Source organism: Cibotium barometz, chromosome 26, assembly GCF_041138505.1.
Source record: "Cibotium barometz isolate CiBa-2024 chromosome 26, ASM4113850v1, whole genome shotgun sequence".
NCBI classification, from domain to species: domain Eukaryota; kingdom Viridiplantae; phylum Streptophyta; class Polypodiopsida; order Cyatheales; family Cibotiaceae; genus Cibotium; species Cibotium barometz.
The window spans coordinates 36453363-36480036 of NC_141071.1; the positions used below are offsets into that span (position 1 = coordinate 36453363).

At 46.0% G+C, this 26674-nt stretch overlaps 1 protein-coding gene across 4 annotated transcripts in view; it reads left to right on the forward strand.

Moving 5' to 3' along the window:
- The first annotated feature begins 1139 nt into the window (after positions 1 to 1139).
- Positions 1140 to 26674, forward strand: part of LOC147623915 (inner membrane protein PPF-1, chloroplastic-like) — a 36878-nt gene continuing 11343 nt past the window's right edge. For 2 of the 4 annotated variants that reach the window (XM_086820539.1, XM_086820540.1), the window contains exons 1-11: positions 1250 to 1722; positions 3605 to 3715; positions 3841 to 3915; positions 22109 to 22169; positions 22272 to 22345; positions 22617 to 22721; positions 22893 to 23000; positions 23090 to 23193; positions 24223 to 24390; positions 24526 to 24700; positions 24991 to 25087. In XM_086820539.1, coding sequence (XP_086676665.1) covers positions 1330 to 1722; positions 3605 to 3715; positions 3841 to 3915; positions 22109 to 22169; positions 22272 to 22345; positions 22617 to 22721; positions 22893 to 23000; positions 23090 to 23193; positions 24223 to 24390; positions 24526 to 24700; positions 24991 to 25041 — 1425 coding nt within the window. In that variant the 5' untranslated portion in view covers positions 1250 to 1329 and the 3' untranslated portion in view covers positions 25042 to 25087. Of the gene's footprint in view, positions 1723 to 3604; positions 3716 to 3840; positions 3916 to 22108; positions 22170 to 22271; positions 22346 to 22616; positions 22722 to 22892; positions 23001 to 23089; positions 23194 to 24222; positions 24391 to 24525; positions 24701 to 24990; positions 25088 to 26674 lie in introns of all 4 variants that reach the window. The other 2 variants (XM_086820538.1, XM_086820537.1) reach the window with 2 other exon arrangements.

Sequence of the window (26674 nt, forward strand, 5' to 3'; positions counted from 1 at the left end):
AATACCCCAAAAGTAGGAAAAGCAAGCCCAATTTGTAGGCTCATCTATTCTTAGCTCCTTGGGCTATTTTTATGAATAAAATTCTCTAAATACTCATGTCGTGGAAGGGGAGCTACACGGCATGGGGGGGCGATTGCACCCAATTTTGTCTTGATGGTGATGTTATTTTATTTTCCTTTCTTTTTGTTATGCTATGTTATTTGATTTCAATTTAATTCAAGTCTTTGTTTTGATTTTTGATATATTTTATGAGTTTTTAATTATTTCTTCAAGAAGTACAAAAGGGTCCCGTGACAGTTCTCTATGAATGTTACTGTTAGTGGAGTGCCATCTTTAGATGTTGGAGCATCCATGACCTTACCCATGATCAGCCCTATGGTTGATAATATGGCTATGATAGTGACCAAACTTTGCAAGTCTCTACATGTGGACCCTACTCTCACTCTTGTAAAGTTTGGTTACCATCCGACCACATTTGGTTGGAATGTGAGGGCAAGATGCCTACTTTTTAATGGGTCACGGCCTTAGAGACTTTCCGTGAGCCTCTCCTTTAGTCTCTCTAAAGTATAGTGGTGGTGGTAGACACTCTTGCATGTGTGCTTGGTCGTGCATGCTTTTTGAGAAGGCCATTTTTAGTAGAATTCGAGTTCACTAATGCATATTATTAGGATTTGAGTTCTCTTGGGATTTCTGAATCGTTGATTAGCATAGTTCTCTGAGACCCTAATTGTTGATTAGAGTGTGATTATCAGAGTCCCTTTTTCTAATGATTTCATGTAATGTGATCAAATCTCTACGGAGGGACGATTTATGCGAGTACGAGTGAGAAAGCTCGAGGGTGGTCGAGAGGTTCGAGCTCTGCCATGGAGCGTGTTTCCATCAAACTGTACTCTTCTAATCGAAAATTCATGTCGATTAGGAGAGTAGATTTGAGCTCCGCCATGGAGTGCATTTCCATCAAACTGTACTCTCCAATCAAAAATTCATGGTGATTCTTTGCCTTATGGTGTACATGTGATTTTTCGAGTTATTGTTTGTTGCAAATCTCTTTTTTTTTTGTTGTTGTGCAATTTATGTGAATTCAAGTTGTTTGGTGATGATGATAAGAGCGAGGAGACCCCATGGGATGTAAGAAATATATATCATAGTTATACAATTTCTGCAATTTCTATGTGTTTGGGGTCCTAGGTGAACTTATTTGTAGCCATGAAACCATAACACATGGAGACTACATAGCTTTAATTCATGCTCTTTGTATGCAGGTGCTACAAATATGGCTCTTTAGGCTCATATCATGAGTAAAGAAGTCTCCACGCGACGTAGCAAGCTATGGCGTCTCCTCTACTCTCACCAACAACGCCCACCTGCAGCAGCTGGTCCGGCTATCCGTGTTTCGCCACCCCATCATTATCCCCTCGTCTGCTGAGGCTCCACTTTGATCCATTGACAGGCAACAACAGCAACAGAAGACCGAGACACAACTTTAATGGCGGTGGTGCCCTTGCCGTACGCTCTAGCTTCCAGGAGTTCGACGGCCATATAGAGGCGACCTCCCACTTCATATCCAGAAGCTTCCCCGAGCTTGTGGCCAGAGCTGAGGGGCTCCTTTACACCATTGCTGATGCCGCGGTTTCCACCGATGCTGCGGTGGCTGACACTGTCCAGAAACAGAACCGAGATTGGCTCAGTGGAGTCACTGATGGACTGGAATCCATTCTCAAGGTGCCCTTCATTCCCGTCTATCAACTTATAATAGTCAGAGAAGTATCTCTACATATCAGCAAATCTATGTTCAAGACCTTTTGATATATGTTTCACATCTTTACGTATGTGGCACATTCGCAAACATCCACATACAAAACCATGCATAGATTCCTTAAGTGTATGCTTGTATATGTCTCTAATTTGTACTTGGTGGCAAGAGAAGATGCTAATGAGCTGTTGTAAAGTTTGTTTTGGATGCAATTCCAACCCTGATTGGTACACTAGATGCAGCCCCGGATTCAAACTTTCTCTTCTTCTCTTTGTCACTAATATGCATAACAAGTGAGACCTCCAAGAGGATCTTCATGGTCTTGTTGTCCTTTTGCTCTATCTTGTCCCACTTCTTGATGATCTTCTTCATGGCATTTGGAGGCAAGATTGGGCATGATTCATTCTTGAAACTCATCCCAAGTGGCAACGGGATGCTTTGAAAGCTTTTCCGAAATCCACCAATGGGCAGCCGTGCCCTTTATGAACATGCTAGCATGCCTTATCTTTGACTTCTCAGTGACGTCCTCATCACTAAAGGTAGTCGAATTGTGCAATGAACACCGTAGCCTTGATAGCATCATAGTCTCCATGGTATGATTCAAACTTGACTGACATGTCGTGGCCTTGAATTCTTTGAGCTTCTTTGCATGATGCTACTTCTTCATGCCTTATTCAACGGGGCAGCCCTTGCTACATGGGGCTCATGGGCAACATGAGGTGCGGAGGCTTGTGCTATATGAACCGGCAACCTAGATACATGTAGCCTTTATGCATGATGATAGTTTTTAACCCATGATGCACAGGTCCATCACGTGACAACTCCACAAGCACAGTCCTTCATCTTGCATGTCGACGACTCTTACCATGAGATGCATACATAGTATGTGTACTGCTACGTAACCAGCCCCTTACACTGTTAGGCTACCGATCATCACTTGTTGCATGCGGTGTGAGCCCTTGAGAGATTGGACTCCTTGCATTCAGGCATGGAGAGTTCTTGAAACATAGCTCACTTGCATCACCTTCTTTAACATCCCTCTTCACATGCTCAACTTCAACCCGTAATGCATTGTGCTCCTCGTCTTGCACTTTCTCCTTGCCATGGGATGATTGGTTCTTGAAACATAGCTCACTTGCATCACCTTCTTTACCATCCCTCTTCACATGCTCAACTTCAGCCTCCTCATCTTGCACTTTCTCCTTGCCATGGGACGATTGTCCCACCAATACCAAGTTACGATCATGTGCAACATGAGCATACCTTTCCTGCAATGCATCCAAAGCATGTCTACCACTTGAGTAGGGACTGGGCACTTCATTATCCCTTGTTGAGCTGTCCATAGTGATAAGTGCACTATTTATGGAGTGTCCAAGTCCACAAGTTAGTTTCCCCATTGAGAAGAGGGAAACAACCATGCTCTTATACCGATGTAACTCACATGGGTAGGTGTGAGCACTTCTTTGAGTACTTCTTGGACACTATCTCGTGACAGATTAACACTTAAAAAACACTTAATGGAGAATGAATAGCACGAGAGAATAGCGTGGGCACTTGGTCTTGTCCACCTTGGGTTTTTAATGAAGTATAAACACCTAAGGTTATGAAACCTTAACATTTACGTTAAAATATTATAACAAAGGTTTATACAATACTTACCACCTGACCACACTAATACCTAGCGCTTGATACACATTTCCAATAACACATTTGTCACATACTGAAGAGAGGAAAATTTTATGAACAAACTTTTATATTTAATTGAGGTGATTATTAGGTTTTCATTTATGTCCACTCAAAGCAAAGATTCACATATAATTTTTGGTTTTATGTCCCCTTGGGTAATTGCAGGTTTTGAAGGATGGCTTTCAAGCTTTACATGTGCCATATGCTTATGGCTTTGCGATCATATTGTTGACAATACTTGTTAAAGCTGCCACTTTTCCTTTGTCAAAGCAACAAGTATTTATTGTCAACCTTATATAAAGAGATAAATTTTACCTTGTTACATTGCATACATGTTGAATGCTCTGAGGTTTTGGTTAAAAGCACACGTCATTTGACTTCATTACGTAATTTGTCAACAGGTGGAATCAAGCTTGGCTATGCAAAATTTGGCACCAAAAATTAAAGCCATACAACAGCGTTATGCAGGAAATCAGGTTTGTTGTTCTCCTCATTTTGGCATGTACTAGCTAGTGTGAGCAAAAGTGATGCTTATGTAACAAATTTTCCTTAGATTTTATCGGGATTATCTGCATTTTGTTTGACGTATGAAAGAGCGAGACTTCTAATTGTGGATATGCACTCCATGGGACCTTTTTCCTTTTGTGGTATTCCTTTGCTTCCTTTTGGACATAGAGTTTTATGGAAGGGTTGGGATGCAGACACAGACTCTGTGCTCTATTCCGTCCTGGCGTTGCACACAGAGGGAAGGAGAATATCATCGCCCCACTCATTGGGTGGAGGGCCTGCAGTGATGCAAAACCACGCAGATACAGATGGGGGCCACCATCTCCTCGAAGATACCCTCTCCCTCGATGGGGAGGCATTGGAAGAAGTTGTAATCAACAATTGCCCCAAAACTCGTGTGGGGGGGGGGCACTTTGGGAGGGCACGCACCGGGGAGGCTCTAAGAAATGGTGGATCAAGAGGCAAATTGAACTAGCTTGTTGCCTCCGCTCCGGGTTAGGCACCAGTCACGACCGACAGGTGGTAGGTATGCGCTGGCAAGGCGGATGATGATTGAGAGAGAGAGAGAGAGAGAGAGAGAGAGAGAGAGAGAGAGAGAGAGAGAGAGAGAGAGAGTGTCCATGGAAACTCGTCATGGAATACTAAGAACATAAAAACATGGGAGCAACATTAGCTCCGAGTAGATGGTATACCACTCTCTAAAATGTCAAGCATGGGGTTGATGAATATGGCCGAGAGGTCTCCCTCAGCTATGTCACATGGAAAGGTAGCTCGATGGCGGTGGAGCATGTCCTGGATCTAGAGTTGATGAGGTGATCGTGGCCGACGGGGGGGGGGGGTCGAGGGCGTCGGGCATGCTGGAGTGCAGAGGCTCGGTCCGAGGCAACTCCTCTCTGGTGGGGTAGGTCCTGAGTAGCTCGTGGAGGGTCCACAAGATCCAATATGTCGGTGTCCTCCCCCTCCTGGGTCCGGAAGAAACTGGTGATGGTTGGTTGCCGAGGGAGGGGGCGGGGTGGCTGGGGCTTGTGTCTTAAGAAGGTGTCCTTGTGTCTGCGGAGCTCAAGCAAGAAGAGGCCCAGGCAACGCTAGTCCTGGAAGTCAATGATCCTGGAGAGTGGACCGAATCCTTCACGAAATAGACAGTGAAACCTCCCGCAGATCTCATAGTATACTGGGTAGCGGCATATGTAATGCTCCTCCGTCTCAACCTCTGTGTGGCATAGTCGGCAGATCCTCTCCTCTCTGGGTGTTCGTACGAGCTTCCCGGCTTTGAAGATGCGCTCAGCTCTACCTATTTCCACTCTGAGGCGGCGGGAAGAAACTTGTATCTGGCCAATCTCAATCCGCATGGCATGGGACATGTGAACACTCAAGTAGCCCGGCTGCTGGATGAATCCATCCTCAGTGAGTGTGAAGAAGTGGTCTCTGTAAAAGTGCATCTTCGTGGGGAGCTTCGGGGGTGCGATCCATGTGCAATGTGTGTAGAGGCTAAGAAGATCTGACCGGATAACCCGGTTGGTATCCTCGTGAGATAGCCGGAAAAAAGGGGAGTCCAAACTGTACTGAAGGGGGGGTAGGAGGTCCATGCAGAGCCCATATACTGAGAACCAAGTGGAAACTAGTGCATACCATACTCCAGAGTGCCCTTCAAGTGCTAGCTGTCTGGAGGACTCTAGGGCAAGCCTCGGGTACCTGTGGGGATCCATGTGACTGATGCGATGAAGGTACGTGATTGTCTGGAAGAGTGTCTCCACTACCATCGGGGCTGCAGCAAACTCTGCCTGGATAATCTGGTGTGGGATTGATGGTTTGCTGCGAATCATATAGGAGAACATCATGACCTGGGGCCTCTCAACTCGCTGCCAATCCTCATTGGATAAATCTGGCCCCTAGAAAGTTGCTCCATACATCAAGGCTGGTGTGACAAGGGTGTCAAAAAGCCAGCCCTTCGTCCTGGGCTCCTGGAAATGTGCTTGGAAGCACTGCCGCGCAAGTAAGCTCAAGACTGCATATCCCCGCGTCACTCTAGCATGTGCTGCGGGAAGCATGGTAAAGCGTGGGCCACTGAAAATGACACCAAGGTAGACATAGGATGAGAACCTCCACAGGATCCCCTCTATATGTGAAGCTCAATATGAGAGAGAGAGAGAGAGAGAGAGAGAGAGAGAGAGAGAGAGAGAGTTGTATTAACGTCATCAAAAGGCCAAAATGACCTATGAGACCAAAAGGTTACATCATATCCATGAGGTACATCATCCTGGGTACAAAATAGTAATAAAGAAAGATAACAAAAATCTAGAACTTTAAAATCTGATCTAGGTACATGAGGAGAGAGCTCTCATATCACCCTAATACATCCCTCATGGGCCGCTGTGACATGGTGCTCAAGGTGGTAAAACTGAGCTGGCACAAGAGAGAGAGAGAGAGCGAGAGCGAGAGAGAGAGCGACAGCGAGAGAGGGGAAGGCGAGGGGGGAGAGACGGAAGGAGCCCGCGGGGGGGGGGGGGGGGGGGGGGGGGGGGGGGGGGGGGCTGAGGAGGGAGCTTGGAGGAAGAAGGGTTCACTTGGGAGGTGTTAAAATATTGCATCTTAATGCTGTCGTGGAGGTCCTGTCGGCCTGTTTCTACAGCCAACCTGCTTCATGCACAAGTATATAAGAGTTGCTCTCTTTTATTCATTCAATCATCTTACATTGCCCTATTTGCTGGCTCTTGTACTTTGTAACCTCAAGCTATAAAGCTCTTGTTCTTGCTTGCAATCTTTCTCTCATGTTTATTTGCTTCCGCTTGTGCACGTTCTTTCATGGTATCAGAGCGAGTATAAAGACAGGCAAGTTCACTTGATGGTCCGGATGAGTTCAAGGATCAACCAAGTTTCCTTCATGGTTCGGATGAGTTCCAGAACTATTGGTCAGCAGAGACTATGGACAGGATGTGTTCCATGTTCATTTGTTCGAGGTTATTAGATGTGATGTGTACTTTGAGTTTGGAGCCAAGCAGATTTTCTTTTACTCTTTACAGTGGCATTATGTTTTCGGAAGACAACAAGTTGACATGTGCATTTTCCGAGGTGTACTCAGTACTGGCCATGCTGAGGTGTCCATGATCGCACCTTCTTCATCAGTTTTCTTCTGACTTTTTTGCACACTTTAAGATGCAGAGGGGGTGTTAAAATATTGCATCTTCTTAATGCTGTCGTGGAGGTCCTGTCGGCCTGTTTCTACAGCCGACCTGCTTCATGCACAAGTATATAAGAGTTGCTCTCTTTTATTCATTCAATCATCTTACATTGCCCTATTTGCTGGCTCTTGTACTTTGTAACCTCAAGCTAATAAAGCTCTTGTTCTTGCTTGCAATCTTTCTCTCTCATGTTTATTTGCTTCCGCTTGTGCACATTCTTTCAAGAGGGAGGGGGGACTAAGGCTGTGAGGCCGGGCCCGTTGATGACTCTGATAGGTCTGAGGGATATTGGAAACTTGGAGGTGGATCATGGTGAGGTAATGGTCTCCATAAAGGGGGGGCGAACGCCAGGTTCCTTGGTGGGATTGCCCCCCAACCAGCCGTCGGGGGGGTGCTGTGATAAGTGCGCATAATGGTTCTTTGACAAAACCGTATCCTCTTTGCGGTATTCTAGACGATGACGTTTTGCACTAGAAGTATGACGGTGGTTTTGCCTAGAATCAGTGGCTTGCCACTCTTTTGCACTCGGATCCTCGGTGGTTGAGACCTGGTACGGTGAATCTTGGGGGCCGGGATCCCCCCCTCCTCTCTGATTGGGAGCAAAGTTGGGAACCGCGCCATGGGGGGGAGAGGGGGGGGGGCACCACCTATCACCGTCAGGAGGAGTGGAAGATATTCCTTCCTGATGCTGGGAAAGCAGACTTTGACAAGAAAGCCTGAGATGCTTGCCAGGGGGGAACGGATGTTGGGTTGATGCCATGCTGCCACCTCGTAAAGAAGGCTTGGGCCGTACGCCGTGCGACGGGACTCGACTTCATGATTCTATCCGATATTGCTTGCGAATCAAACTCAACCTAGTAGTATCCATGCCCCAAAGGATGAATGTCAGTGGTCTTGCCTAGCTTGTTGATGAGGCTGCAAAAGATCCTTGAGCTGTCTGCTCGCTGGGTGGCTACCCACAATCTTGCAAACCAGGGTGGAGGCCTCCAGGAGGCAATTGTCGAAGCAAGGAGCTGGAGGTCCGCTTCTCAGAAAAGGAAAGGTAAGGGACGACGGCTTTGGTCGGGTATGACGGAGCGGTTGCCATGGAGTCCTCTTGGTGGTGAGAAGACCAGAAGACACTGGCACTAAAATATGGGTGCAAGTAGGAGGTCCGGAGGCGGGGCGAACAACAGTGAAGGCAGGCGATGCCATGAAGGGCTCATAGGGGTGCAAGATGGGAGGAGAGGATTACGATTGGTGGAAACACAGGAGGAGGGAGGCGGAGCTGGGAAAGGAGGAAGGGGGGCAAATTTAGATGCGGAGATGGGATGATGCTCTAGCTCGTGCGATCTACATGTCTCTTTCAAGAAGGGTTAAATATGATTCGCCATTCTAACTCCGCAACCAGTCGTTGGAATTTACCAGCTCGTGTGATCTACATGTCTCTTTCAAGAAGGGTTAAATCTAATTCGCTGTTCGAAATGTGTGATCGGCTGAGACCAACCTGCTACCATTCATTGGAGTTTACCAGTGGCCCAACCATTTTCTCCATTTTGCAATTGACCCACTAAGGAAAATTCTAGTTCAGGAGTCAAGCCTTCGTCTTCGATCCTTGTCCAAAAACGCATCTGTCGCCATCCACAGGGAGGCAATAGAGCTTTCACATCATTTGCATTATCTGCGTATCACTGATGTGCGCACTTACTTTTGGCCATTGGCACGGATGGAGGTGGGTGGCTCTAGTCACAAGGACCTGGAAGGGGAGTTGGTTTCCTCCTGTTTGGAGGTGCTTGTCTTTGTATTTCTCCATGTTTCGGTGGACATACCTCTCCCGTCCTCCTACAGATACCTTCATTGTGACAGATGGTGCCTAGAGTATGCATATTCCAGGGCCCGGATAGAGTGGTTCCACAGGAGGGTAGGATTCGTGCCCACCTGGATGTTGGGATGTCGGAGCTTCTACATGTGGGCTCCATGAGAGAGTTCGACTACCTGCCCTTGGATGGTAGCAGACACCAACTCCGTATCCCATTCCGTCCCCGGGGTTGCACTCAAGGGGAAGGAGAAGATCATTGCGCCACTCTAGCGTGGAGGGCCTGGAGTGATGAAACACCACACAAATCCGAATGAGAGCCACCGTCTCCTCGAAAATACGAGTTCCGAGATAAATGCTTGAAACGTTTCTCTAACAAAACCGTATCTTCCCGTGTTCTGCCAGCTTGGTGCGCTCGGCGGCGCCGCTAAGCTCTGAAAGTCAGTTGGTGGCTCCGTCTGGGGCCAATGGTCTGCCACTCTCCAGCATGAGTGTCCTGAGGACCAGCTTCCCTCCCACCCCCTTGAAGAGGATCTAAGCTGGGACCGCGCCCGAGAAGGGGGGGGGACCACTGGTGTCATGTGCACAGTGTGTATCTACCGTGTGCTACACGCACGCAAGACTAGTTTCGAGGCTTGGGGAAGCTTGGAACTAGGCAGGTTGATTGGCGAGCTGAGTTAGGGATATACTAACGGGCGGACACCCAAGTATGGACGGGCGGGCGTCCAAGTGTGGATGCCCGATGACCGGCCAAGAGCCTATAAAAGGGTGACCAAGGTTAGTTATTGGGATATAGAGAGTCTCGCGAGTTTGTGAGAGCTCTATGGTCTTGGAGCCTGGATCTAGTGTAGACGTGCACCTGCTTTACGCAGCCGAGGCCGGCAGCAGTCTCGAGGCCCGCGAGGGCAGCTTCGTGGCGGTATGGGACGTCGCGAGGAGGAGATTGGTCGGTACGTCATCCTAGTTAGCTCAGCTCGTGGCTCGGTGGGGACAGCCAAGACTGTGGGTTCGCCCCCACGACTGTCATGGTTGGGAGGTGAGTCAGGCGTGTACCCCCTTGTTTGTTTATTCGTTTGTTTGCAGGATTTGAGTCGCGTACCAAGAACGATCACGAGGAGATCCGTGGGGATTTGACAGTGGTATCAGAGCATACCTCGTGAACGAGCAAGTCGGTAGGTAGAGAAGATGAGGGCGAAGAAAGGTATGTGTTAAAAAGCTTGCTGTTTTTCTATGCATGCTACTGTTTTCAAATTCAGTATGTGTTTTTTCTTCATCAAAGAAACCCATGTTGATGGGAGGTGGTAGTCTACGTAGGGTCGTTTGCTTTGCAAAGAAGAGGAGAGAGTCGCTTGTGTAGTCGTACGCATGAGCAAGTCGGGAGAGAAATCAGAAAAAAGCACGTTGCTTTTCGTTGAACGAACGAGAGAGAGAGCAAGATAAAGCGAACTAGGCGCGTTGCAGGACTGATCGTGTGGAGCTGTTGGTCGTAGGGAGCTGTGCGTGTAGGCAAAGGCGGCGGCTACAGGCGCCTAAGGCTAGCCAAGCAGCGGCCAAGTAGCCAGGCCCACGTAGGCGCCTAGCCCAGGCTAGGCAAGGCGGCCAAGCAGCCAGGCCCACGTAGGCGCCTAGCCCAGGCTAGGCAAGGCGGGCGTCCAGGCCACGTGGCCTTGTGGCCAGGCTTGCGTAGCCAGCCCAGGCAGCGCCTAGGCTAGGCCGGCAGGCGCCTAGGGCTACGCTGCCGTGCTGCCCAGGCCCACGTAGGCTGGCGCAGGCGCAGATTGGCATAGGCAGCACCGGCCGACGGCTACACGTATGACGCACAGAGGCGCCGATAGCAGTTGGCGACGGCAGTAGGATGGCGTCAGCAGACAGCAGCACGCCGGCGGGTCTAATCTAGGAGGAGAAAAAAACAAACAAGGAAAGCCCACGTTTTTTTTAGAGCTTTTGTTTTTTTTTTTTGGAGTTTAATTTAAAAAAAAAAAGGTTTAAAAGACCCCTCTTCCAAGGTTTCCAAGGTGTTTTATTTATTTTTTAAGAACCTAGAATATATATATATATATAAAACACAAAAGCAAAGTAAAAGCTAAGCCTAGCTTTTGGAGATTTTTAGCTTTTGGGGCTATCTTTATAAACCCCCTTAAGTGGGCTTCTTGCCACACATCTCTCAAGTTTTCAAGCTCTCAAGCTCTCAAGTTCACTCGCACTTTTGTTGTGCAAAGATCGAATTTTCTCTCCACGTACCCTCTTCACGATGTCGACCCAAGAATCGGAGTTGGAGCCCCTTGTGGAACGCGAAGGCTTGCCGGCTACGGAAGGTACCGATGCCGATCTTTTTGACGATTTTGTGTCAAAATCAGATTTCCAAGAGTTCAAAGGAGCTCTCGAAGCTTCTTCGTCGGAACGTAAGACACAAATTGTAGCCCAGATGGAAGCTTTGCAGAACTCCATCGCTCTCTTGACCACTACCCTCTCTACTTTCTCGGGTATGGATACCTTGGCTTCAGCTTTAGGCCCCAACATTACTCCGGAACGGTTTGGGGGCGAGCAAAAGCAGCGCACCAAGGAGATCGTGGACACGTGGCTACATAAGTGGCAAGTTCACTTTCAGTTTCATCCATATGATGATGGAAAGAAGATCCAGTTAGCAGCAGGTTTCCTATCCGGCAAAGCTTTGCTTTGGTGGAAGGAACTCAACCCTAAGCCAGCGACTTGGGCACAATTCGAAGACATCTTTAAGAAGGAATTCCTCAAGAAAGAGGATGATTATGATGTTGTTGCCCGGTTTTCAGCTTTGACCATGACCTCGTAGCACCTCACTTATGAGGTCTATCTCCAGAAGTTTCGTGACTTGCAGATGAAAGCTACAAAGATGGATCCTACTACTCTTTTGGGGTTTTTCGTAGCTGGTTTACCAGACTCATACCGATTACAGGTAAAAAATAACAAATGTAAAACATTGGACGAGGCCATTCATTCAGCTCGTATCTATGATGATACAATGGTCTCTTCCAAGTCGAAACCCGTTACCGAGCAGGGGAACAAGCATAAAAGAAAGTTCTCTCTATGGCTAACGCGACAGAAGGAAAGTCTTCGGACCAACCTTCGAAGAGTTCCAGCTCGACACCAGCGAAGAAGAAACAACTCCTTAGGGCTTTAAAGCTCAAGAAGGAAGGACGTTGTTTTATCTGCGAAGAAAAAGGACACATGCGTAACAAGTGCCCAAAGCAGAAGGGTACCAAGACAAACACAGGACCCAAGCCAAAGACAGCTAATCAGTTGTCTTTGACAGGTACGTCAATTATTGTACTTTCTCGTCCTAGTACTTGTTCTGATTGTCTGTTCAATTCTACTTCTCCGAGTTTATGGAGAAATGAATGGCCATAAAATTCACATTCTTTTAGACCCTGGCAGTTCACATAACTTTGTTAACTACAAACTTGTGCAGAAATTGAGTCGATACGACACTCAGCGACCATACCTATGAGGTACGCCTACCTGCGCGGGAAGGCAAGTTTGGGATCGCAAGGTGGAGATGCTTTCAATCTAGATTCAAGACTACAAAGATACTCTGGAATGCTATGTTATGCATCTAGAAAATGTAGACTTGTTATTAGGGATTGAGTGGTTTAAGACTCTTGAAGTCCAGATAGATTGGTCTAGTCATATTTTTTCTTTTCAGCATAAGGACACCAAGTATAGTATTTTAGGTGATTGTATTCATCCCTCTTAGGGACCTCTTGTAAATACAATTGATTTTGGAAATATAATGGATTCTTCTTTGTATACTGCTTTCCATTGTGTATTGATTCCACTTTCTTCTTTTCTCATCCCTTCCATGGATGTAAATGAATTAAGTGTGTTTGAAAGCAAAGAATTACAGAAGATACTTGATTCGTTTCAAGACGTATTTCCTAAGGAACTGCCATCGGGTTTACCACCTGAACGGGCAGTAGATCATTGTATTGACTTGATCCTTGGTGCTCATCCTGTCAGTATTCCACCTTACAGGATGAGCCAAGTTGAGGAAGATGAGTTGGCTAAACAACTCGAAGATTATTTGAGGACGGGCCAGATCCGTCCAAGTAAATCACCTTGGGGTGCACCTGTGTTGCTTAGGAGAAAGAAGGACAATACCTGGAGAATGTGTATAGATTACAAGAGATTGAACAAGCTGACCATTAAGAACCGTTATCCTCTCCCTAGATCAGATGACCTGATTGACCGGTTAGCAGGAGCGAAATATTTCACAAAGATAGATTTACGTACTGGCTACCACCAGATACGTATTCATGAAAGGCATGTCGAAAGAACCGCCTTTCGGACTAGGTATGGCCATTACGAGTTTCTGGTATTACCTTTTGGGTTAACCAATGCTCCAGCCACTTTCCAGCAAATGATGAACGATCTTTTTCGTGAACATTTGGGAAAATTTGTGGTGGTGTTCTTGGATGATATTTTGATTTATAGTCGTACTCTTGAGGATCATGTCAGACACCTCACGATTGTCTTATCTATTTTAAGACAGAATCGACTATATGCTAACTTAAGTAAATGTGAGTTCTTTATGACCGACATCATTTACTTGGAACACAAGATCAATAGAGATGGATTGAGCATGACCGAGTTCAGAAGGTTCTGGACTGGCCTATACCACGAACAGTGAAACAACTTCGTTCTTTTCTCGGTTTTGTTGTTTTTCTTCGGAAATCTGTACGGGAGTACTCTCAGCTCACACTACTGATGACCGACTTATTGAAAGGTCGTGGACGTAAGTCAAATCAGTCTATCACTTGGAATAACGATTTGGATATGGCCTTCAGACTTTTGAAAGATAAAGTCAAGGAAGCACCTATCTTAGCATTACCCGATCCTAGTCGGCCTTATGTTCTCGAAACTGATGCCAGTGACTATGCTATCGGGGCTGCTCTATTTCAAGATGGTAGACCGGTTGCTTTTGAAAGTAAAAAGCTAGACGACACTCAATCTCGTTGGCCAACCCTTGAGAAGGAGCTTTATGCTGTGATTCATACTCTCAAGGTTTGGAGACATTATTTATATGGCTCCAAGTTTGTGGTATTGACTGATCATCAGTCAATCAAGTATGTGTGACGCGGTTGATTTGAGAGGCAGGAAAGCTCGTTGGGCAGAGTTAATGCAAGATTTTGATTTTGAGATCCGTTATCAGAAAGGGTCCATGAATAGTATTGCAGATGCGCTTAGTCGAATTCGAGAGGTGAATACTTTGTCACGTGCATCCCGCACTTGGATGCCACGTAGACATTTTTGTACAGAAGGTGCAGGACCTGGGATGGTGAACTGGTTCCATGTGAGCCCAGTCCGGGACGAGTCAGCCAGGGATCCATCTCAGTCGTCCGAGGTCAGGTGTGCATTGTCTTGCACATGAGTCCAAGGTCAAGTGTGCACTGTCTTGCACATGAAACAGTGCCAGTCCGCGCTGTGAGTCTCCCTCTAGAATGATGTCAGTGGTTCTGTGTATCTGGTATGGTACCGGATGCCAGATCACTGAGTAGATTAGGTTTAGGACAAGGGGCCAGCCCATAGGGCTACCCCGGATCTGAGTGTGGGCACGGGAATGGTGTAGAACCACCCCCATGAGGGCTAGGAAGGCCCAGGCTGAACCCACCAGCCATGGAGGGGCTGTAGGACAGCCCTAGGGCACAGATCAGGCAATCTCCAGGGGATTACAGCCTTTAGATGGCTGTAGGGCATGTATGGGGCAGCCCATACAGCCTGCCCAGCCTTGGGATTGTGGACAAAAGTGGTGTCCAGCCAATCAGAAGCAGGCGCATCACTTTCAGCCTGTTAGGAAAAAAAGGTAGTATTTTTTGGGATTTAATTCAGCATTTATTGCTGAATTTCACCAGTCGTGGGACATAGCTTGTTTTTTCAGCTGGCCGACTGCTCCTCAGGAGGAGTATAAATAGTGGAGGCCATAATCCCATCATTCATCTCAGTTTTCACCAAGTGCTCAAGCCAATCAAGGGCCAGTCAAGCCAAGGAGATTGCCAAGCAAAGGGGTGGACTTCTGAAGGTCAAGGGCAGGATTTTCTAGCCAAGAAAAGGTCAAGTTTTCTGTATTTGTTTTCAGATTTACATCATTCTAATAAAGCAAATACACCATCCGTGGTGGGGTCCCTACAGAGGGTAATTGGGACCCAATACTGTGTCCTCTCCATCTCCCCCTTCTCTCTCTATTTTCTGCACATCTCCTTTCAGTTTGTGCGTTAATTCCGTCGCGAAAAGAGTGCTGATTTCTGAGTTTTGAAGTACCGATCCTTCTCCGAAGCTTCCGCATATTACATACTTTGTCGTTCACCGAGATTTCTACTGACTTATTTCAGTCATTGTTGAGAGGGCTTTGCAGGACTGATAGTTATTTTGGTCCATTTTGGCACAAGATCTAGGACGGGAGCTCATTGATTGACCAAGACTCGATGACTGAGCAGTCTACTATTCAGGCTGCAGGAGGCCAGTGGATGATTCGGAATGGTTTACTATTTCGTAATGACAAAATTTGTGTACCATAGATCCCGGACGTTAGGTCCAAGATTCTTAAGGAGTGTCACGACGCCCCTTCTGCTGGACACCCTGGGGTACACAGGACACTATCATTAGTGAAACACACTTTTTATTGGCCGAAGATGAAAGGGTATGTAGAAGATTATGTTCTCAAGTGTCAAATTTGTCAGGCAAATAAAGCTGAACGCTTTTGACAGGCTAGGTTGTTGCATCCTTTGCAAATCCCAGGTAATAAATGGGAAAGTATTTCCATGGATTTTATTACCGGATTGCCAAGAACACATCAAGGCCACGATTCTATTTGGGTTGTGGTAGATCGCTTGACAAAAATGGCTAGATTTTTATCGACTCAGAAGACTATTACAGCTACGCAATTAGCACGGTAGTTTATCGAGCAATTGTTTAGACTGTACGGGTTACCGTAGGACATAGTCAGTGATAGGGACTCTAAGTTTACGAGTGATTTTTGGAAACTTGTTTTTGAGAAGTTGAAAACAACTTTGAATTTGAGTTCCTCAGATCATCCTCAATCTGATGGCCAGAGTGAAAGAGTGAATTAAATTTTGGAGAATATGCTTTGAGCATATGTATCCAAAAGACAGAGTTTATGGGAGGATTATTTTTCTGAAAGATTCCGAGACTTTACGGACAGGTAGATCTCCGAAATTATCCCCTAGATACTGTGGCCTATTTTGTGTTACACGACGGATTGGTTCAATTGCATATGAATTGGATTTGCCTTCTCATGTGAAAGTTCATCCTGTATTTCATGTCAGTAGACTTAAGGAAGTACTGGGTGGAGCAGATCAGTTAGTTACTCCTCAAGAAATTATAGATGTTGAGGACATGACATTTGTTCCGCACGAACTTGAAAAGATTCTTGGATTTCGTGAACGAAGATTGCGTAATACGCTTATCACGGAATACAAGATCAAGTGGAAGGATCGTGTTGAGGAGGACGCTACATGGGAGACATTGACTACTCTTCAGAGAGATTACCCTGGCTTTTTAGTGAGCTCAGGAGTTAGCTCTTAGAGGAAGGGGAGTATGTCATGTGCACAGTGTGTATCTACCGTGTGCTACATGCACGCAAGACTAGTTTGGAGGCTTGGGGAAGCTTGGAACTAGGCAGGCTGATTGGCGAGTTGAGTTAGGGATATACTAACGGGCGGGCACCCAAGTATGGACGGGCGGGCGTCCAAGTGTGGACGCTCGATGACCGGCCAAGAGCCTATATCAAATTCGAATCGCAAAAGGGGACGTCCAGAAGACAGCATTTAGGACAAGGTATGGTAGCTATGAATGGCTCGTGCTGCCGTTTGGCCTCATGAACGCTCCGGCCACCTTTTGTACCCTGATGAATGATGCCTTCAAAGACTATCTTGATGAGTTTCTCATTATCTACATCGATGATCTCTTGATTTACAGTAAAACCTTGACAGAGCATAAGGAACACCTAACCAAAGTGCTGCAGAGACTCAGACAATGCAAGCTTTATGCCAAACCAGAAAAGTGAGTTTGCAGTATCAGAGGTGGAGTTTCTGGGATTTGTTGTCAATAATAGAGGAATCACAGTAGACCCATGCAAAGTGGAAGCCGTGGTCAAGTGGCCAATACCTAAGAATGTCAGGGAAGTCCGCGAGTTTGTAGGCTTCACACAGTTTTGCCGCCGCAAACATATCTGTGACTTCTGCAAAATTATAATCCCTTTGACAGATATCACCAAGGGCAGAAGGGCTTTTTGTTGGACAGAAAAAGAAAACACTTCATTTGAAAAAATGAAAGTGGCCATGTGTCGCACTCCCGTCTTGAAGCTACCCGAATTCGACAAGGAATTCGAGATCCATACCGATGCTTCGGATGGAGCTCTCGACGGGGTGCTCATGCAGGACGGTCATCTCGTCGCCTATGAATCTAAGAAGTTCTCAGATGTTCAACAGCGGTGGCCTACTCACGAGAAAGAGATGTACGCCGTTGTCCATTGCATGGAGAAATGGCACCACTATGTACAGGACAAACACACCAACGTCTTCACCGACAACATCTCCCTCAAGTATTTTCAAACCCAACCCAAGTTGTCACCCAAGCAGGCTAGGTGGCAAGATCTCCTTGCAGAGTTTGACATAGACATAGTGCACAAACCCGGCAAACAGAATGCAATGCCTGATGCATTGAGCCGTATGCCAGAGATTGATGCAGTGAGTGCAGAGAGTAATGCAGTGAGTGCAGTGGACAGTGGGGTCCTAGATGAAATTAGTACAGCCATTAAGCAGGATGCTGCAGTGCAGAAGATGTTCAGCGACCTCCACAAGGGCAAGGTAGGGTTATATGATTTTTCAATGATGGACTCTTCTATGCCCATGGGAAAGTCTATGTGCCAGATGTGCCTAGCTTGAAAGCTAGATTGATGTGGGAAGCCCATGATTGCAAATTGGCAGGCCATGGCGGCCAGAAACAGTCGTTTGAGAAATTGAGTAGATTCTTCTATTGGCCTAAGATGCAGGATGACGTGGTTGAATATGTAAGATCATGCCCCACGTGCCAATTGGTGAAGGCGCAATGGGTGAAACCTGCAGGTTTGTTGCAAACCATGCCAATACCGTCTCGACCATGGGATGTGGTAAGCATGGATTTCATCGTCGAGTTGCCCGAGTCACATGGGTACACCACCATCTTTGTTGTGGTCGACTATTTTTCAAAACAGGCTCACTTCATTCCCACTAGCCGCTCCTCATTGCGTATCAGACGGTGAAACTATTCTTCAAACATGTTTTCAAGTACCATGGGTTACCGACGGCCATAATTTCCGATCGGGATGGAAGGTTCATGAGCTCCATGTGGAGGGAGCTCTTCAAGTTACTAGACACTCAGCTTCGTTTCTCATCCGCCTACCACCCGCAGACGGATGGACAAACGGAGCGGATCAACCAAGGAATCGAGGATTACATTTGCAGCTATGTCAAAGCAGATCAGAAAGACTGGGCAGATTACCTCGAGATCCTAGAATTCCACTATAATAGCTCCATACATAATGCTACGGGGTTCTCGCCTTTTGAACTCGCAACGGGAAAAGAGGTGATAACCCCCTTGGCAATCGCCACTGGAGCCATTCATGCAGAGGATCACGATGCAGAACAGTTTTTGAGACAATGGCAAACACGCATGCAGATAGCCAGGTAGAATTTAGTACAGAGTAAGCAAAAGTATGCCAAGTATGCCAATCGCCAAAGAAGACACGATGAATTCCACCCGGGGGACTTGGTGTTGGTCAGCGCCCAAAACATCGCGTCGCCAAATAACCTCACCCCCAAATTCAACCACAGGTATTATGGTCCTTACCGTGTCCTGCAGAGTTACAATGGAGTCACTTACAAGTTAGACTTACCAGAAACTGTTAGAATACACAATGCATTTCACATCAGTTTACTCAAGAGGCTCTATGTCGATGAGAGATTCAGTCGCCATGTGCCACTCGTCGACAACAACTCCAACCCCTTTGAACCAGAGATCGTTTTAAAGGCAAGGGTGCGCCGCAATCAACCAAAGTTTTATGTCAAGTGGAAAGGGCGACCCATGACAGATTGTGTTTGGGTGCATGAGGCAAAGTTGTTAGATGCACACAAGCAGTTGGTCATGCAGTTTTACAAATTTCCTGAAACATTGCAAGATGATGCCAACAGCATGTCATGCCTTACCTGTTGAGGGTCATGTATTGCCTCCCTGTACATGGTGTACATAACCTTTTTGTAGCTTGAAAGGGGCTTCAAGCTCTGTAAAGGAGGGGTGTATGTGGTGGCCCTCCCGTTTGGGATTTCTATCTGGGCCACCTTGGTGCTTTGGGGGTGTGCTTGACCGCCCCGTATTTGTTGCATCTATACGGGGGACAAGCCAACTCCCAAGCAACCACACTCAAGCAACCTCAAGCGCCCAACTCCCTCTCTACCTCCGAGTCACGGTTCGCAACCCCTCCCCCCCGCCCCCCGTAACGGCCGTGGCTCATGCCCCTCTCTCAAGCGACCCTCTCCCTTGTAAATATTTCTTGGTTAATAGCAATGACGGCTCCTTCGTGAGTCTTATCTTCAAGATCTTCTCTCTCTCTTGTTCTTGGCGTGGGTTCCCCGTTGCCGTTGGCTCTATGCGAGCCGCAGGGAACGTCGACCGGTCCCATCGTTTTCGGGTGCCGTTTGGCACGTCGGCAAGGTGAATTGAGCCCCTTTGGGGTCCCGTGGGGACGGGGCCATCACACTTATATATATATATATATATATATATATATATATACACATATAAACAGACGCCTCTAACACGCCTCTAACGTCTCTAAAAAATACGAGTCTTTCGAGGCGCGTACCATACCCGCCTCGTACCAAACGCCTCTGACGCCTCTAACAACCTTGGGTTAGGAGGTGTGGAATACCGTAACCTTGGTTTTCCCAAGGTTGAATGAGAGCCCCCTCCGTGTGCAAAAATCCTGTAAAGTATCCATGTGCTTCTGTAGCCTCTCCTCAGAATCTGCAATGAGTACTATATCATCAGCATATAAAAGGATGGAAACAAGAATACCTCCTAGAGAAGCTCATCTGCCCCCGGCTCTGTCAATGAAGTCTGAGATCTCATCTATGTAGAGTCCAAAGAGGGTCGCATCCTCGTTTCACTCCAATGGTGTTAGAGACCTCCTCAAAGAGTCCTGGGTATCTGACCCTGCCAATAACTGACTCATATAAGGCAAAAATAGCCCAGATCTTGTCAAATGAGACCCCAAAATGCTGTAAGCGCTGTAGGAGACGGGCCCCAGGCACTGTATGAAAAGCTTTGTGGAAGTCCACAAAGCAGCAATATAGTCAGCATTTGCCTTGGCCTGCTGAGGCCCTGCTCGATGATAGCCCGGAGCGTGAATATGTGATCCAGCGTAGAGGAGGTCCTCCTGTATCCCTCTCTGTCTGCCAGTGTACTGAGCTCAGACTCAAGTATACATCCATAGAGCTTGGCCAAGATATGGCCGATCATGATGGTTCTGTAGTTATTAGGATCCATGGGGTCTCTTGCCTTATGGATAGGCGCAATAGTGTGTGATGGCCAGATGGAAGAGAGAGAGAGAGAGAGAGAGAGAGAGAGAGAGAGAGAGAGAGAGAGAGAGAGACAATCTTATTAACATCTAACGAAATACAACAAGGGTCTATGAGACAATGATAGTTCATCAATTACATATATGCAATATGGCATGTAACATGAGAACATGAGAACATGGCATGTAACATGAGAACATCCAAACCAAGATTTGACAAAAAGTAGCCATAAAATGTCGAGCCTAGAAGTAAGGGGTATCTTCATGTGTCCCTTGATCATGAGCCTCAAACATAAGTAGCTCCTGGTCAATAAAATTCGACAGCGACAAGTCTCCTTAGATATAACCATGTTGCCCCTGCCTGGTCAGGAGCCTCAGCAATAAGTTCCTCCGGGTCAAGGAAAGGTGGTGATTAGTAGCCTATTGACTTTGGATGTGGGCTACATTCTTTGCCTCTTAGTGGGTGGCCCTGGGGTGTTTGGTGACTCACTTGGGCAGTATCCTATGACTATCACTTTGGCAGCATCCTTAGTCCTTACTCCTGTAGGTTGCTTTAGGGCTGCTGTGAAAAAGGTCTCTAAAGGGTGTATATAAAAGGTTTTCTAGGATAATGTAGGCTTGTTATATCAGCCCAAGATGATGTCCTCCTGACCTCACTTTCTGTTACCCTCTGCATTTTGAAAGAAGAGGTATAATGAGTGTGTGGTTGATGGGTGGTCTCTCTAGAAGTCATCAAATCGTGTTACGGCAGTGGTTCCTCTTCCACACGGAGGGGAGAGACTGTATGAGGGCTGGTTTCAGCTCATGCCATCTGCCGAGGTATCACCGTATCAGGCAGGCATGAGGGTGCCTTTGTGAAGATCCCATGGTGGCCAGGGAGGGGGCTACAAGTGGCTGAGGCTGGAGTATCGAATTTTTTTCCATGGCTCTCCACTGGGCTCAAGGACAGGGACAGTAAGTTTGCAGAGGAGTGTGTGGCTTAGGCTTGCAACATCAAGGATGCCTAGACCTCCATTGTGAGGAGGTAAGATGATGGTGTTCCACGGCCACTTTGGCATGAGCTTTGTTTCTGTCTCCCCCTTGACTAAAGGTCGTATGAACCATTGAACTTGGCCAGCGCAGGATCTCAAGGACCAGCAAGAGGTGATGGTGGCTAAAATGACTTGGTTAGCCACAACAGCTCGGCCCATCAGAGAGTGTCTCATAGTGCTCCAATGCAAGAGCTTCTTGTGGATGCTTGGAAGGAAAGGGGATGGGGTGATGCCTGTGTCCACCTGACCAGGGTGCCTCTGAGGATCCATTGATAATCGGCTCCCCTGGTTGTCCTTCGGCAATGTCCATAACTTGCTTGTCTCAATCAGTGGAATGTAATAGTGATGTGTGCCTGTGTAATGCCATTCATTTCAGCATACATCTTATTTTGGAAGGGTCATTCTGCATATCTTATTTTTGAAGGGTCTGAAGGTTCCCATTGCATTCTTGAGATAAGTGAATAAAACTCTTCAGTTCTTACTTCGTAATGTTTTATGTCAACTGTTTTTTGCCTGCTTTGCTATTATGGGATTCATCTTTTTTTTAAAAAGGAGCAAATACAACTCGAAACAGCACGACTATACAAACAAGCGGGTGTGAATCCATTGGCAGGTAAAAAGGGAAGAAGTGTTTGAGAGCGGAGTTCTGGTTGCTTTCATAGTGTATTTCCGGTGATTTGCTGTTTTTTTCAAATGTGGTTTCATGTTTTTGTAGGCTGCTTGCCGACCTTGGCAACCATCCCCGTCTGGATTGGTCTCTACCGAGCCTTGTCAAATGTGGCAAATGAGGTGAGAACACCAGAGTGTAGATTGTACTGATGTTGGCGCCAAGTGATTTAAGATCTTTGAAAATTTGTGAGTAGACTTTCAGGGAGTCGAGATTGCACTTTGGTTTTTGTCAAGTTTGGGAAGTAGCCTGAACTTTCCATTGCTATATGGCTTTTGAGATCATTGGAAGTTACCAATTAAGCTATGCCTTTCGTCATGGGTTGTTTATTCAGACATGAAGGCATGGACATCTGATATATGCTGCCATTGTTTTGCTGTCTTGTGCGCTCAGGGTCTTTTAACAGAAGGTTTCTTTTGGATCCCTTCCTTAGCCGGACCTACTACCATTGCTGCCCGACAAAGTGGAAGTGGCATTTCATGGCTCTTCCCCTTTGTTGTAAGTTCTTTTTTTGTGTCTCATCTTAAATTTTTTAAGAACTTCTGTTTTTTTTACTTCCCAAGGCAAAAATTAAAAGAAAAGGTTTAGAGCTTACAGAAGCTATAGCTTTTCTGTGTTTTGTGCTAGATGTTGACATTAATTTTTACTGAGGCATCCTTTGTTTTGTAGGATGGTGCTCCACCTTTAGGTTGGAGTGATACCATCGCTTACCTTGTCTTGCCTGTGCTCCTGATAGTGTCACAGTACATATCAATGCAAATAATGCAAACTCCACAGGTTAAGCTCTTCATATCATAGCTTTGCTTTGATTCTTGTCAGTTCGACATCGTCAGTATAAATTTTTTGACTTCTGGTTAGCCATGCAGTCGGATGATCTAAGCCAGAAGAACACACAGGTCATTTTGAAGTTTCTTCCATTGATGATAGGTTACTTTTCTCTATCAGTACCATCCGGCCTTAGTCTTTACTGGTAAGTTTCCTAGATCTACTCTCTCCTTACAGGTTATAGAGAAACAAAGAAAGAAAGAAAGATATATTAACATCTACAAAAGAATAGTACAATGATACCATGGGTATACAGTGCCATGGAAAAACTAAAAAAGGACATGAAATCTGAAAACTGAAAGATGACTCTATAAACCTTCTGATGGTAGATGGGGCTATGGTGAGGGCATGTCATGTCATCAAAGAATTTCATGGATCTGTCTCTGTGTGGTGGAGATCCGTGGTGCTCTGGGTTGTGGGGGCGCTTGGCCCATGAGATGGTCAAGACTCCTCTTGGACACGAATATTGTACGGCTGGTATGAACTGATGTCGATGCAACGGTGTCAGCGTAGGTGGGTGATGTGGATGCTCGTGCCATGAAGTAATCAATGATGGATCTTTAGCACTACATTTGTGTTCTATGTGTTTGGGATCTACTGCTCTCTCTCTCTCTTTCTCTCTATTCTGAAAACCTTAGCACATATACACAAGAGTTCTACAGCAATGTTCCTTTGTCTCAATCTCCGTAGCCTTGCATGAGAGAGAGAGAGAGAGAGAGAGAGAGAGAGAGAGAGAGAGAGTTATATTAACGTCCTCGGAAGGCCAAAATGACCTATGAGATAGTACATATCTTAAAGATCATGTTTGTCTTAAGACAAATCCATGGTCTAGTAAAGAGAACATCCTACGAATCAACTAGTAAATCTATGATGCTGCGCATCAACACTCATCGGACGTGGTTTTTGAGTTTTCTTAGGGGGTTTGGGTTCTGATTCAGGCTTCCAAAAATCCTCAGTGAGAGCTCTTCCTTCCTGGTAGACTGCCGACTTACCTGGTTGTCGAGCAGCTCTGACTTTGGCTAGGTCTACATTCTTTTGAGAGAGAGAGAGAGAGAGAGAGAGAGAGAGAGAGATGGTATTAATGTTTATGAAAGACCCAAAGGCTTGTTCCAAATCTATGTGTCATTTGATTCAATTGTGCTTTTAGATCTGATGATTTTTCATTTTTTGTCAGGTTGACAAATAATATTCTAAGCACAGGGCAGCAAGTGTGGTTACGGAAGCTGGGTGGTGCCAAACCCCCTACCAGTAAGGATGGAGAGGATATCATAAGTGCTGGACAAGCATTACCCTCAAGCTCGCCTGCACCGGTACTAGAAAAAAAGGATCGTCGCGGGGAAAGGTACTTCTACCTCTTAATTCTTGTAATCAAGTCTCTGTATGTGGGTGGGGACTGAAAATGTTGTTGTTACTTGAACAAATTTTGAAGACAGGGAATCTTCCTGATCCTCTCGTTTGGGTTTGAACAATATAATAGGTTTAGGCAACTCAAGATGGAGGAAACACGTAAGAAGGCAGAACAAGCAGAGGCCACCAATAAGGCTGCCGGTGGCGAGGCTGCATCTTTCGTGCTTTCGGATACTGATGGGGAGTATGCGAGTGATGATGATGATGGGACCGATGATGAAACAATAGATCTATCTTTTGCAAAGGTATTGTCAAAATCTGCGGTTTTGTTGAGGCAGGCTGTACTGATGTTCCAAGCAACTTAGTAAAGAGAAATCGAAATTTGCCCAAGTCCAGATTGAGGGCAGACATTCTCTCTCTTTATATATATATGTGTGTATATATATGTTTATGTATGTATGTATGTGTGTGTGTGTACACACACACACACACACACACACATATGTATGTATGTATATGTATATATTGGTCTCCTGGTGCCAAATGCGTACAACATTCCACCAAAATATGATATATCCTCTCTGCTGCTTGACAGGCCGAGAACAATCATAATGAGAAGGAACTCAACCCAGTCAATCATGACTGACTGAAGTACCTAGAAACTTCAAGTTCTGCCCAACTACTGTGTCAAGGTAATCCAAATGGCAAACATCACAATGTTACTGGGACTGGGTCGAACTAGTATAAGCACTCTACCACAGAGTCCTGGATAACAAATCCAATAACCGTATATTTGACACATTAGAGGATAGAGCTCATAGCTCATGAACAAAGGCAAGTAAAACATCAGTTTTAGTTCTGGATCACATCGGAGGTTAAAACTTCCACCTCACCGAAAATCCGTAAACCGCACATGAAGGAGACCCTAGTGTCCCATATTACCAGGAAATTCCCCATCTATGTTACAGATCTATCACTCACCAGTTTGTGGACCCAAATATTTAAATTTCTAGCTATATCCGGCACACAAACCAATCCTTCAGAGAAGAATAAATTTATCCATGAAATCCACTGAAATACCATTAGTGATACAATCTTTGCAGAATATATTCACGCCCCTCAAGATCCACTAGTAACCCAACCGATTTCCCAACTCCACTCAGAACATGAAAAACATAAGAGCTTCACCACCCCAATCCAATTATAGATGCAATCAATCTGTAACAACACTTCAATCATCTGCAATCCCCAATCCATTTTCCCTTTTCCCTATAACTGATTCAAAAATCAACGCATCTCACCTTCGATCAACTAACACCCAAATAGAAATATGGATGCATCCGGAAATCCTATATGAAGCATATCCTAGTGTAAAGCCATAACCTCTATCAAAGGATATGCTCAAAAAGTATCCAAGAGTACCATGCGCTACAATAGAATGTGCCCAATCTCCTCCATGATCCCTCCGTACAACAGATAAGACGTGGGGACCAGATTGTAAAACCAAGGCTCCCTAATTAGCAATGTCAAAACAGGCAAGATCAATGATCATACAAGAAAGTAACATTAACTACGAATAGTCACTACGCAAGTAGTCATTAGTACTCGGCTATGACAAACATGGATTGCGATTGAAGTGACAACCTTGAAGAATTTTAGTCGTGGATGGTTGTCAAATTGGTAACTAGACAAATCACAGATAAACTATCTAGAGGAACCGAAGTTATCCCTAGATCTAAAAGTGTAAGAAGGATTCCCCATGTCAATCTGGACAACGATGATAAACACGACAAACATGGTGGCCAAAATCTAGATATCCAGTGCCATGCTATCAAACATCCCTCTCATCATCTTGTGGTATCCACCAGGTAGCCTACACTCACAAGGATCCACACTATAAAATATATGTCCCCCTCTCGTACTACATAGGCTACATAATGTGTATCAGAAGATGCCACACATCCTGCATGGCATGCTCAAATCTAGCAAGTCTCTAAAAACCTTGTAACATGTGTCAAAGACATGCTCTCCATATCTAAGTGAACAACTCAGACACCGCATTGAACTCATCTCAAAATTGCGTCTCGAAATCCACCCACATAGTGGGTTTGCGTACCTGCCCTGTCCACCCCATAAGGGTTGCTCCTGTGAGGAGACCCCTAAGAGACTCTGAAACTGTCCACCCCATAAGGGTTGCTCCTGTGAGGAGACCCCTAAGAGACTCTGAAACTGTCCGTGCAGTGGTGGCTGAACTAACCACTGCTGTCTGAAGGATTATC